The following is a 14121-nucleotide window of genomic DNA, read 5'->3' as shown; positions in this document are numbered from 1 at the left end:
TTTTTATTAGTTTTGGTTACATTCATACTCTTTCCAGTGTTATCGTATTTCCATTTCGATATTATCGAAGTTACAAGTGCGTAGTTTTGTTAAATAAGGTAAATGGTTGAAAATTGATGTTATGTCTGGAACAGTTGAAGTTCCAGTCGAACAAAATAACGTTATAAGTCTTTATCGCCGAGTTTAGGTCAACGAAAATGAAGAGACATTTTAGCAGTCTTATTTTCGTAAAACACTTTTTAGTCTTGGTTTATTCGCCAACTATATTGTACTATGCATTTAATCACTGCTATTGTCACATGCCCAGCATCCACGTTGCGTCCAGTCTCGTTTTTCTCACGCGATAAAGGTTTGTTGATGACGACTTAGTCATAATTTTCATTGCCAAAAGCAACACTATTTGCAACTACCGGCGGTGGTGGTTATCGGGTACTAAATTCATAAAGCAAAATTCGGTTTCATAACTCAGGTTAACCTGCAGCAACCCCGGCGAGTGTGACCACGTCGGTGGATCATCTAGAAAACACTCTTGAGTTCGCTGTCACGTCAGTGGCGTAAATAGGAAAATAAAACTCAAGGTTGCAGCGGCAACCCCGGTGAGTGCGTTGACCACGTCGGTGGTAACAACTCGGGCACTCGTGAGTATGACCACGTCGGTGGCACGTTATCTAATACTCATGGTTTGACTGCAGTAACCCCGGTGAGTGCGTTGCTCACGTCGGTGGGAACAACTCAAGCACTCGTGAGTTCGTTGCGCACGTCGGTGCGGTACAACTCAGAACTCTAGTTCGTTGCAGCAACCCCGGTGAGTGCGTTGCCCACGTCGGTGGGAACAACTCAAGCACTCGTGAGTTCGTTGCGCACGTCTGTGCGGTACAACACAGAACTCCACGTTCGCTGCAGCAACCCTGGTAGTGCGTTGACCACGTCGGTGGGCACAACTCGGGCACATGCAAATTTAATTACCACGTCGGTGGCATAATATCAAACACTCAAGTGCAGGGCACTCGGAGTTCATTGAACACGTCGGTGTTCAACACGGAAGTACACAATATTTGCTGCAGCAACACCGGTGAGTGCGTGACCACGTCGGTGGCACATCAAGGGCACTCGTGATTTCGTTGACCACGTCGGTGTTCAACATAGAAGTTCACAATACTTGCTGCAACAACACCGGTGAGTGCGTGACCACGTCGGTGGCACATCAAGGGCACTCGTGAGTTCGTTGACCACGTCGGTGGTTCAACGCGAAAGCACTCAGGTCACGCAGCGACCCCGGAGAGTGAATCGACCACGGCAGTTGGTACAGCACGAAAGCACTCGTGGCTCGCTGCGTAACAGCTGCAGAGTGCTCTAAATTTTAATTGATCTCGTTTCATTTCATGTCAACTGCTTTTACGTGATTCATCGATCTCGCTGACGGTTTTAAGCTTATCGTTTTACGGTATGTATGATTGACTCTTAATATGTCGTATATTGGGTATGCCTTTTATCTTCCAGAAGCAGTATAGTTCCTTGTCCACTTCTTCTACGTAGGTATGTATGGTCTCATTACCCCCTTTCGCTATTCTATTTTTGGGGTCGGCTCCGCCCCTGCCAGTCCCGGCAGGACATGCCGAGTTATCACCTATTTCCGGCGTAGGCCTACGTCCTCTCTTTTGGGGAAGGCTCCGCCCCTGCTAGTCCTGGCAGGATATGCCGAGTCCGCACGTCACCCTGGATCAGTGACGGGGCTCATGCCAAAGATTTACCATGCAAAATATTCCCATGTCGTTATTTAAATAAATCCTGTTCATACTTATCAGTGATCGAGTCTTTATGGGAGAAATGTTAAGCTTGCTGGTAGTTCTACCAGGAGGACTCAAATCACGCGCGGCTGGCCGCCAATCACCAATCACCAGCTACCAATCACCTGCCTACACCTGCTCTATAAAGAGTAGTCTAACATATGTCTTTGCTGCTCAGGTCTTCGTTCGACGCACCTCCATCCACCCCACCACCACCAGGTCGGCCTCAGTCTACTTGTCCAGGGGAAGGCTCCGCCCCTGCTAGTCCTGGCAGGATACGCCGAGTCCGCACGTCACCCTGGATCAGTGATGGGGCTCATGCCAAAGATTTACCATGCAAAATATTCCCATGTCGTTATTTAAATAAATCCTGTTCATACTTATCAGTGATCGAGTCTTTATGGGAGAATTCAATTTTGCATTTAAAGGAGCCGTATGCTTTTAGTACAGACAGCCATATCAAAGAGTGAACTCCCAAACACTTTGGCCATATTGCAGAGACGGTTTTGCTTGTTGGATAAAGTGCTTCGACAGCAAGTAGGACAGTGATTCCCCTCCAATATATACATAAAAAAAACCTCCTAAAATGTAATTACAACCGAGAACATAAAAACGTTGCGTGCTGTAGTAGGCTAGTTAAAATGTTTCACTGATCTGCATCTGCAAATCATGATCTGCACTCATTCGTCGCACTCAAAACAAATAGACATTGGCGCACATGGCTAATTTGCATACGCGCACAGGACTGGCTGGCTCCACAAGGCAAATAATGGAACATATCTATCTAGGCCTATCTGTCTATCTATCTATCAACGCGTGTCTAGTTTTAATATGATGTATTGTGTGTATATCCAGTCAGACTTGTTCTGTGTGGTCTTGTAGGCTACTGTCCTGTGTGAGCCGAATCACCTAAATGAATTCCCGACGATTTGTGTCGTTTGGTATTAATAAAGACTTGACCAGGCTATCTATCTATCTAGACTATTTAATTAACAATTATTCACCTCAGGCTCCGTGAATAGTGGGGAATAAAGGGATAAAAGACAAGAGATTTATCCCTCGTCTTGTCGATTAGTTGGTTTATGTGACAATTTCTAAAACTTTTTTTGTCTTGTTTAAAGCATGCTACACGCGATTGGTTGGTTAGATTGGTTTGGTCATTATTGGTCATTATTAATTTGCATTATTACGGGTGCATTATTCCTTTGCACAACGTATTATTCCTTTGCACAACGTATGTATTTTCGATATTTGAAAACGATATCGTCCCATTCAGAGCAAGGAAGATTAGTATGCTAGGATCTCGGTTAGCAGGCATGTATGGCGCCTATTTTACAATAATCTCAAACGTTTCATTAACTCACTCACCAGACAAACCAACCACGCGTGACACCTCCGCCCAGGCCAGAGCCTTGGCGTTGCGATCTCTGAAGTGACAAAGGGTTGGGTCGTACAACACCTGGTGCCCAGTTACAGCCGCGATTAATAATTCAGCCGACATTTTGTACAGTGAGTGAATAAAGGTAGGTAGGAACCAAAGTGCCTGCCGGTGTTCCCTGGGATCCACGCAAGCGAAGAGCGTCTACATTCCGATTGGCTGTCAGTGTTTTGCCGCTGAAACGCGTCATAGTAATTTGCATAAAGTTCAACAGATTTCAACTTTTTTTGGACGCTGGTAGCGTTGGTCGCTGTGGTTGCTCTTGCCCATAGAAAGTGAATGACATCCGGCGATTTGGTAGCTCAATTCGCTTCTGGTGTGGACGTACAGTAACGCGTACTGTGCGTTCACACCAAAAGCGAATTGAGCTACCAAATCACCGGAAGTCATTCACTTTCTATGGGCAAGAGCGACGAAAGCGACGAAAGCATCCAACGCTACCAGCGGCAAAAGGGGAGCGACCAGAGCGACCAAAAAAAGTTGAAGACCGCTGAACTTTATGCAAGTTACTATGACGTGTTTCAGCGGCCAGACACTGACAGCCAATCGTAATGTAGACGTTCTTCGCTTGCGTGGATCCCAGGGAACACCGGACACCGGCACTTTGGTTCCTATACCTACTGTTTCAGTTCCTACTTACTACAAAATGTCGACGGAAAAATGAATCGCGGCTGTAACTGGGCACCCGGTGTTGTACGATCCAAGCCTTTTTCATTTCAGAGATCACGAAAAAAAGGCTCTGGCCTGGGCGGAGGTGTCACGCGTGGTTGGTTGGTCTGTATGTGAGTTAATGAAACGTTTGAGATTATTGTAAAATAGGCGCGATACATGCCTGCTAACCGAGATCCTATCATACTAATCTTCCTTGCTCTGAATGGGACGATATCGTTTTCAAATATCGAAAATACATAGGCTACGTTGGGCAAAGGAATAATACGTTGTGCAAAGGAATAATGCGCGCATAATGCAAATGTCTAATGCACGCAACAAACGGCACTTCAATGGATAGACAGCTGACAAATGACCATTTAGCAGACGTTTTTATCCAAAGCGACTTGCAATAAGTACATTTGTCATAAGAAGTGAAACGATATATCGCTGTCAGTGACAGTGATAATGACAGCTGTGCTTTGTGTTCAATAGTTAATGAGTGCGACATCCATAGTGATTTTGATAGAAAGTGATGATAAGCGGGAGTATTAATAGAAAATATTTGCGATCTAGAACGTTCGTATTTAAGCGGGAATCATTTTCATTTGCTCTCCATACCACCAATCTAACCAACCAATCGCGTGTAGTCATGCTTTAAACAAAACACGTTTTTGAAATCATCACATACACAAACTAATCAAAATTACAAGGGATATATCTCTTGTCTTTAATCCCTCTATTCCCGCTATTCCCCACTATTCACGGAGCCTGAGGTGAATCATTTTAAATAAAATAGTCTAGATAGATAGATAGCCTAGTCAAGTCTTTATTGATACCAAACGACACAAATCGTTGGGAATTCATTGAGGTGATTCGGCAACAAGGGAGACAAGTCTGACTGGACATACACAAAATACATCACATTAAAACTGCACACCTTAATAGATGGATAGATAGACGGATAGGCCTACATAGATAGATAAATATGTTCTATTATTTGCCTTGCCGAGCCAGCCAGTCCTGTCCACCTATGCAAATTAGCCATGTGCGCCAATGTCAATTTGTTTGACGAATGAGTGCAGATCATGATTTGCAGATGCAGATCAGTGAAACATATTTTAAATAGCCTAGTACAGAACGCAACGTTTTTTTCTTCTCGGTTGTAATTACATTTTAGGATTTTTTTAATATATATATCCCTATATTGGAGGGGAATCACTGACCTACTTGCTGTTGAAGCACTTTATCCAACAAGCAAAACCGTCTCTGCAATTTGACCAAAGTGTATGGGAGTTCACTCTTTGATATGGCTGTCTGTACTAAAAGCATACGGCTCCTTTAAATGCGTATGCAAAATTGAATTGTACGTCATCGAGCGCCTTGAGCGACAAAAGCAAACAGAAATATTCGCAGCGATTTTTTATGAGCGACCAAAGCGTCTTTGCAGCACAATTCGCTTTTTCGTTACCTTGTTCTACATGTGTCAGTCGATGGATGGGTGCTTTTTGACTTATCCATGTGTTCTTCCGCTGTATTACAAAGGCGATTTCATTGGACAGTGTCCTTGCGTATATTTGCATAAGGCAGTCTGATTGGCTGACGGATCCGTTGCTGCCAGAAAAGTTCAAAGGGGACCTATGCTTTTTCGACTTTTATGACCTATAAACGTTGTTATAATGATTGATAGTCATGTTTAACCATACTAAAGTGTCAAATAATGACGTGCATTTCGACGTATTCCCTGCTGACAGTCTGGGGTGGCTGTGCAGAGCGCTAAACACTCGGGACAACGTTTGCGATTCAAGTTTTTTTCATTGCAAAGTCAATGAAATCCGTCGACGGACGGAGGTAGTGTGAACAAGGCGTAACACGAAACCGCATAGGTCCGGATATATTTGAAACCCCCCTGGGACATGGTTTCAGAAATGTGCGGTTTCGGGCACCGGATCCGCCAGCTCCGTCTAGACCAGGGGTCTTCAATTAAAATTGAACAAGGTCAAGCTACTAAAAATTCCTTCCAAGAAAGGTCCGAACCTACCACGTCCTAATAGCCTTCTTTTGTCAAATACAATCAACACGGCATATTACCATATAATTTCAGATGTATTTATTTTCAATTTCCAAATAGCTTACTTTTAACCATGAAAAACTAGTAAGACAAAGTAACGCATATTAACATTTCAAGTAAACAAAACAGGTACATTAGGCCTGCAATTCAAGTAAACATATAAAGTGCATAAGGCCTACATGTGAAGTAAGCAGAACAGAAACACTAGGCCTACACTTCAAATAAACACAAAGTGCATTAGGCCTACATTTCAAGTAAGCAAAACAGGTACCCCAGGCCTACATTTCAAATAAACACACAAAAATAGTATTAGGCCTTCATTTCAAGTAAGCAAAACAGTGTCTCAAGTGTTGTTAGACCCAACAGGTCCTCACAGATCTGTTTCTTGTCTTGATAAAACAATCGCATCTAAACCAAAAGCTGGGCATTATCCGTTACATCTGAAGACTCATCAATGGCTAAGGATGGGGCACTCTGAACAGCCGCATGAAGCTGTGACAGTGCGTCATCTGATACAATTTCAGATTTTCTGGTTGTCGTTGCAGCTCACAATGGGATTTGTTTTATTTTTTCACACAATTCATCCCTTTGTTTACCTTCAAGTAACGTCTCGGCAGCAGCGTTCAAGCACTCCTTCACAACAGTCGTGTCACTGAAAGTTTTTTTATGTTGCCCCAAAATCCATGCAATCTTAAGTGAGCATTAATTTGCACGTTGCTGGCCTGTAAATGAGTGTGTCAAGACACGCGTAGACCTCTCATACTGAGCTCTCAGCTCGGATATTTTCCACGCTCTTACTTCTGACTTCTGGGGATACTTTTCCTCGAAGGATCTGTGTTTGGATTCGTAATGCCGCTTATTATTCCCGCTTTTTAAAAGCGCCACGGTTTCAACACATAAAAGACACAACAAAGGTTTTGTACTGCCTTGCGGGAGAATGTATTGGTCAGTCCATTCATCTTTAAAATGTCAGTTTTCGGGGTCAGATTTCCTTATGTTCGAGCAAGCCATTTTCTCATTCCAAATCGCTCTTCCGGTAAACAAAAAATTGGATTGGCTATTTTTTGAGTGAAGCTCAAAACGCACATGCCGTGACAGACGGAGGGAGGGGGGGGGTTCGGTGAGTGCATGATCTTCGCTCTGTGTAGATCATTGCTTTTGCTGTTTTGCTGTACTACAGACTATTCTGCCTTTCAATTTGTATTTCAGTGAGGAATGATTTTATTAACATAATCATGCTTTGTATAGTGAAATCATAAAAAATAAAATTAAAAAAATAAAGTTTTTTTTTTTAATTATTATTTTAAATTGGTCAAGGTTCCAGATAGGACCGTCACTTGGTCCGGACCCGGACCGCGGTCCGCCGTTTGGAGATGCCTGGTTTAGACGGTCGGCCGAAACGCACAAGACAATGCGGTTTCACCAAAAAATCGGCTCCGTGTGGACGGGGCCTGTGTGTGTGAGAGAGGTTGGTTATAAAGAGGGGACCGAGCCAACAGTGAGTGAACAGACGTTATTTTGTCACATTATAATTATGGCTTTTAGCAGATGTTGTGTCTTCCTGTTAGCTCCACAAACACACACATACACACACTAAGTATATTTATAAAGATATTTATACACTTGCAAAGTGGGTGTGATTCCTTAACACGTTGACAGACTGATACACAACTACAAGCTTAATATAATATCCACACACAAATACACAAACATCCTAAACAAACGTGCGCACATGCACAAACAGACACACACACACTGTACACATTCTTCATCCGCCAGCTGTCATTTAACCCAGAATAAAGTCCAACTGCCCCCGAAAATAACCTGCTCAGCTAAAACTGCCCCCCCCCCACCACACACATACAAACACACACACACGCACACGCACACACACACACACACACACACACACACACACACACACACACACACACACACACACACACACACATCCCAGCCCCCAGTCCTCACCAAACCTGCCCCTCTAATAGAAACCAAAGCCATCCCCCGCCTCGCCCCTAAGAGTTAATTAGAGATACTAAAGGTGTTTCCCTTCCCTTTGTTGTCTAAGCTCCCAATTAATGAGCCAAAGATGGGTTATATGTGTCCTGCATGGCCAGCTGTCTGTCAGGTGGTTGAGGTGATAGGGAGGTGGTGGTGGTGGTAGTGGTGGTAATGATAGAGGTGTTGGTGGTGGTAGTGGTGATGGTGATGGTGGTAGAGGTGTTGGTGGTGGTGGTAGAGGTGTTGGTAGTGGTGGTAGACGTGTTGGTGTTGGTGGTAGTGGTGGTGGTGATAGAGGTGCTGGTGATAGAGGTGGTGGTGATTGGGGGTGGTTGTGATAGAGGTGGTGGTGGTGGTGGTGTTGCCGTTTGGGGACCTGGCCTTGAACTGACCCCCTGCCCCCAGTATGGTTTGTAAACACCCAAGCTCCTCCTGAGGATTGCAGGCTGAAGGCAGCCAGAGTGCTGGCAAGTGCACCCGACTGGCTGCACAGAGCACCACCAATTAGCAACTGCTGTTGCTAATTGGCCAGCATGAAACCCAATGAGAAGAGCGCTCACTTCTGTGCCCTGGGCCCATGGGATCTACCTATAGTCTACCAGGCAGCAGGTAACCATGGAACCATCCACACGTTCATTACATCGCCTTACTTCCACACGCCTTTAACTCTTCCACGACTCAAAGCTGAAAGGGGATTGTGCCTTGACTGCCCTCAAAACTGTACAATAGTCTCTCCGACTATCGACACATCCCAATCCCTGGCTTTTGTATGGTTTCTGATTGAATCCTCTAAATACGTAGGATATTTTTGTCCAAGTGCCAAACATAAGCTTGTCGGCAGAAGTTCATATGAAGTGCGTCCGAGAGAGGGTCCCACACTGCAACGGTGTGAGTGGATGTGTGGAGCTGTCTGGTGGGCGGTTGATGTCTGCGTCCCAGAGGGTTAGGCTACTAGGACACTCAGTATAATGCCACTGTTTTTTAAGGGGGTTAAGCTACTAGGATACTCAGTATAATGCAACTGTTTGTGTGAAGGTTTGGAGCTCTGTCTTGCCGGCAGTTGATATACATGTCCACGTCCGAGAGAGGGTTAGGCTTCTTGGATAAATAGTCATGGTGCGGGCACATTTCATATGCGACATCGCTGCTGTCATCATACTGGTCTTACACAATGATGGCACTTAAGAAGAGTCAGAACTGGCTCATGGCCTACAACCCCCGCTCTTTCCTACAACTCTGAGCCCAAAGCAAATATCTTTACAAATGTAGAGACATTGTAGAGGCGTCTGTCCGCTCTCGGCTACAACAGAACCTGGCTCAACATGCCGGCCTCTGTGGAGAGGACCCCCTTGCGTTGTTGATATAAAGGACCAAAAGATTATAACTCCAACAGGATTATACACAAATTAAAACATAATTCTGCCAAGTCTGTTCCGCTAGACTAATTAAAACATACTTTAATAAAAGATGAATTCAATAAAACTGTCGTTCCGCTAGATGCCACAACATTTCTACATACTGTTCTTTTACCTCTGAAAACGGATCTGGTCTCACAAAGCGTTCGGCGACCATTTCTGTCATATTTCTGACCGAAACGTAGAAAGTTGTTCTAGCGGGGTAGTGTCTATGAGCTGCCGGCTGGCTTGAGGAATCCAATGTGTTTTTTCTAAATGCTTTACAACAAGTTATATTACTCAAAACAGGGTCTATTTAAACTTTAAATGTACTTTATTGTAACAATGACCTGACTCTACTTATATGACCATGGATTTCTCCGGTCTGGCTTACCAGACGATCCCAGGAAGTACCTCTCCAGAGCGGAGCCGTACCCAGAGGGGGCGTCTCGGAGGTCGCTGATGACAAAGGGCTGCATGCTGCTGTTCTGCTGGTTGATGGGCCAGCTCTGGCCCCGCACGCTGCCGCCCCCGTACCACGACACGTTGTTCATGGAGAAGCAGTCCTTGGGTGGAGGGAAAACAAACACACATGCACACAAATATACATATCCATGCACACACACACACACACACACACACACACACACACACACACACATATACATAACCACACACACACACACACACACACACACACACACACACACACACACACACACACACACACACACACACACACACACACACACACACACACACACACACACAAACTCACATTGGTTAGCTAATAATCCTGCAGGTAATGTAACTAGCATTTATTCATACAATTAAATAGATTCAAATTTGTTTGTTTTTCCAAATAAAATACCTGTGGGTGTAGGCAGGGGAAGCTGGGTATGATACAAATAAAATGCAGAGTGGCAATAGTAACATATAAATTATGTTTTTGATCCACAATTTATATATTCATCCACTAATGATGATATAGACATATTAGATTTTCAATTAAAATGTTGTCCAAAATCACTCCAATACATCAGATATGGCATTTCAGGGTCAAACAAGATTACAGGTGAATTATTTTGCCAGTATATCTGCGATCTTCACGTCCAGTAGAGTTTGGTGTTGTTCTGAGCTGAGGTTTTGAGCAACAGGTGTCTGGGTTTCGGAGACCTGGGCTGTTTTATGTAAAAACAATTCTCACGTCACAATCACATGTTAAATCATGCGAGGAATGTTCGAGTGGAGAGAGATTAGCAGTAGGCCTACAAAACACACAGAAGCCAACCGGTGGTTGAAAACAACACAAAAAGTTAAGAGGCTAATCACACCGGGACAGATTCGTACTGTAGGCATGATGGTGTTTGCTGCAATTTAGTTTTTTGTAATAAAAAGAGGAACAATCAGACCCTGTAGGCGTGGCTTCTTTACCGCCCACACCTGACTGAAGAGGTACCTGGTCCAAGAGGTGCTTCATGAACCACCTCCAGAGTGGATGTCCGTTTACCTCGTATCTCTGAATGGACCAGGTGTTGAACCTTGACCTCTCAGAGTCATACCTACCCCCTGAGCATCAGAATGCCACAGAGAGTACAGTACACCTACAGTGAAATACACCCAGTGCCTTCAAAACACACCAACAACAACTTTAAAACTCCGACATGAATTTTTCCATATCCTGTATCATCAAAGTCAAGTTCTCAGCAATCGGCGCATTGTCTAAGCGCATTAGTAAAGTTGTTTATTTTTTAACACCCAAACACTGAGACTTCGTGGCTGAGTGATTGCAGTGTGCAGTGAAGCGCAGTGCAGTGGAGTCCCGCTGCAGGCCTACCTTCAGCACCACGTGACAGCTGGCCGGCGTCCAGCTCATTCCGTAGCACTCCGTCTCCCCGCTCACATCCAGCGAGATCTTTACCTCAGCCACCGACTCCCACGTGTAGCAGAACTCCGTCTTGTTGAGCCAGCACAGGTTCCTCACGAATGGGACCTCCGTGTCGGGGCTTCCCACGTTCCCCACGTCGATCTCCACAAAGGTCTTGTCCTCGTCCAGGGTCTGTATGACCAGGGACTGGGTCCTCCTCTCCCAGATCAGTCCGCTAAAAGTCCCTCTGAGGATCCAGTTCTTGTTCGGTTGATCCACCACTTGCCAGTAGATGATCCCGATGGTCATGACAAAGAAGACGGCCACCCCGAGGCAGGCTATCGCCCCTTTCCACGTCTCGTTCATCTCCTTCAGACCCGTGTCCCATGTGCCCTCCGGGATGGGGCTCGGGTTCCTGTTCCGTGCGTGAGGCATGTTGTTCTTTAGGTCAGCAAGAATCAATTACACAAAATGTAGAAAAAACACTCAGGGGATAAAAAGCCTGTCGGTTCCATCATTTCATGGTGCTGCACCGACGGGTGAGGATCAGAAGCAACAATAAGCCACCGGTCAGTCGCTCCTGCGCTCCATGGCAGCAGAGACCTGTCCTGAGCAGAACACTGTCCGAAAGAATCCCAGCGGAGGAAAAAGTGGCACAATGAAATAATGACTTACCACATTTTTCTGCTTCACTAAAGTGTTGATTTGGAGCCTCTCGGTGGCTGAGCAGCGAGCCGGGCAGTGCCGGTTGGGCAGATGCCTACGAATAGCTCTAAGACGCAGACTTGCTTGCCCTGCACTTTCTGCCTGTGAGTCTGACGTAACGGCAGACTCCTTGAGGAAGGTGGAGAGAGGAGAGAGCGGAGGGTGTTCGGTGGCCGGCTCCAGTGGTCAGGGGGCCGGGCAGGCGGCGGGAGGGGAACCAGCACCTCTCCGTCCATGCGCTCTGCGCGCGTCCCGGAGAGGACACCTCCTGTCCTCCTGGTGGAGAATCGTCCCAGTGATGAGGACACAGGGGGAAACTCCAAAGCGAAAATGCTCCTTTCCGGACGCCATGCAGACGTTTTTATATAGTATGACTTAGAAATGACTTACAAACACACACACACAAAAGACGAAAGTGGCAACTGATGCGAGGGATTGAAAAAAGACACACGTCTATAATTCGAATCCTTGATAATTCAGGTTGAAATTGGCCAATGTATTTCTGGACATTGATATTGAAAATGTAATAATCCTATACGTTTGATGAGCATTTCTATCCATTATTCAAATCCCGGTTATTCAGGGTCAGCCTCCATATCGTCATCATCAGTCCATCCCACCCCCAGAGGCTCAACAACCAAATCATAATAATGGGATTAGGTAATTTCTTAATGAATGGATGCCAGTATCTGCTAGCTGAATGGATGTGAATGTAAAGGATGGTGTAGGCCGAGAGGTGAGTGAACACATTGACTGGTGGTTAAAGGTGCAGAGCAGAGTCCTCCGGGGAATGCCGGCAGAGACGTCTCACAGATCAGTTGCCCCCTGTCCGTGTATGCGTGTGTGTTTGTGTAACTGTGTGTGTGTCCTTGTGTTTATGTTTGTGTTCCCGGGTGTGTGAGTCCCTGTGTGTGTGTGTCCCTGTTTGCGTGTGTGTCCCTGTGTGTGTATCCGGGCTCCCAAAGCGACACATACCCCTGGCACGGTGTGTGTCATTAGATAAGAGGCTATGGAAGCTCTACTCCACACGCTCTTCAACGCACACTGCAGCCTCCACTATCGCTCAAAACCTGTGTGTATGTGTGTGTGTGTGTGTGTGTGTGTGTGTGTGTGTGTGTGTGTGTGTGTGTGTGTGTGTGTGTGTGTGTGTGTGTGTGTGTGTGAGACCCTTGTCCTGGGGTGAGCTTAATAACATCACCCCCCCCCCCCCCACCACCACCTTCAGCTCCATCTCCAAGGCTATAAATAACACTGCTGGGTGGCAGCAGCACCGCCCTCCACCTCTGAGAGTGTGAACACAGAACCTGAGAAAGGGCCAGGAGCCACCCGAGGTGCAGGGTCTGCGTACGGGACGGGGTCTGGGGCAGGACCAAGGTCTGTTTGGCTGTTGCTCAGAAGACCTAAGCATCATAAGCCAGGTGAACTGCTCTTTCAATCAGAGAGGAGCGGGCCTGAACACGACTCATGGCAGAACGGAGGGATTTCTGTTCATTTTTTCCCCATTTATTTTCTCCACATGTTATAATGAGTTACTTGCTATTGCTTTGTGAGATGAGTTCACTCTGTTGGTCTCAGGTCATGAGATGAAACACTGTTCCTTCAATACTTACATATGTAAACAAAACTCCTGGCATCTCCCTCCATGTGGTCATTGACCTACTGACAAATATGGAGAAAACCTCTCTGATCGCAAAACATGAAATGCCTTATAAATATATATATATATATATATATATATATATATAAATAGATATATAGGAACAGGTGCTGCTGAATCAAATCCTATGACACATGTCAAAGCTATCACACACTGAGCTGCATAGCCAACATAACGCCAGACAGCCATCCAGCTACTGTTAGGACAGAAGAGCACTTTGGTTTACTGCTTCACACCATCTGACTTTGCTCACAATCTGATGAGCAAAACACTGTTTAGCCAATAGACTGTGTCCAAATTAACAACTTTAACAACAACAGTTTAACTACATAATGTATTTTGTATATCTGGATTACACAAATAAAATAAAACCAACAAAAGATGAGGTCATAGCAGCTTATTAACAGGGAAGTAAAAGTACTAAATAAGCCTTCTTAGTGAATGATAAGCTAAAGTAGGTTTTAAAGTGTGACATCGATAAAGACTTTTTTCTTAGTTGAGTTTAGCTTCCGGTCAGTTCTGCTTACAGAACTCCTGACCCATTCAACAG

The 14121-nt window shown here is 45.2% G+C and overlaps 1 protein-coding gene across 2 annotated transcripts in view; it reads right to left on the bottom strand.

The window, feature by feature from the left end:
- Positions 1-12153, bottom strand: part of si:ch211-236l14.4 (SITS-binding protein) — a 45851-nt gene extending 33698 nt beyond the window's left edge. The window contains exons 1-3 of one of the 2 annotated variants that reach the window (XM_060061532.1): positions 11885-12152; positions 11180-11624; positions 9737-9908 (exon numbers count right to left, since the gene is read on the bottom strand). In XM_060061532.1, coding sequence (XP_059917515.1) covers positions 9737-9908; positions 11180-11624; positions 11885-11889 — 622 coding nt within the window. In that variant the 5' untranslated portion in view covers positions 11890-12152. Of the gene's footprint in view, positions 1-9736; positions 9909-11179 lie in introns of both variants that reach the window. The other variant, XM_060061531.1, reaches the window with a different exon arrangement.
- Between the last annotated feature and the right edge of the window lie 1968 nt (positions 12154-14121).

The sequence above is a fragment of the Gadus macrocephalus genome, chromosome 9 (genome assembly GCF_031168955.1).
Source record: "Gadus macrocephalus chromosome 9, ASM3116895v1".
Lineage (NCBI taxonomy): Eukaryota > Metazoa > Chordata > Actinopteri > Gadiformes > Gadidae > Gadus > Gadus macrocephalus.
The sequence above is the reverse complement of the archived record's forward strand: the minus strand, read 5'-3'. Positions and strand labels throughout refer to the sequence as shown.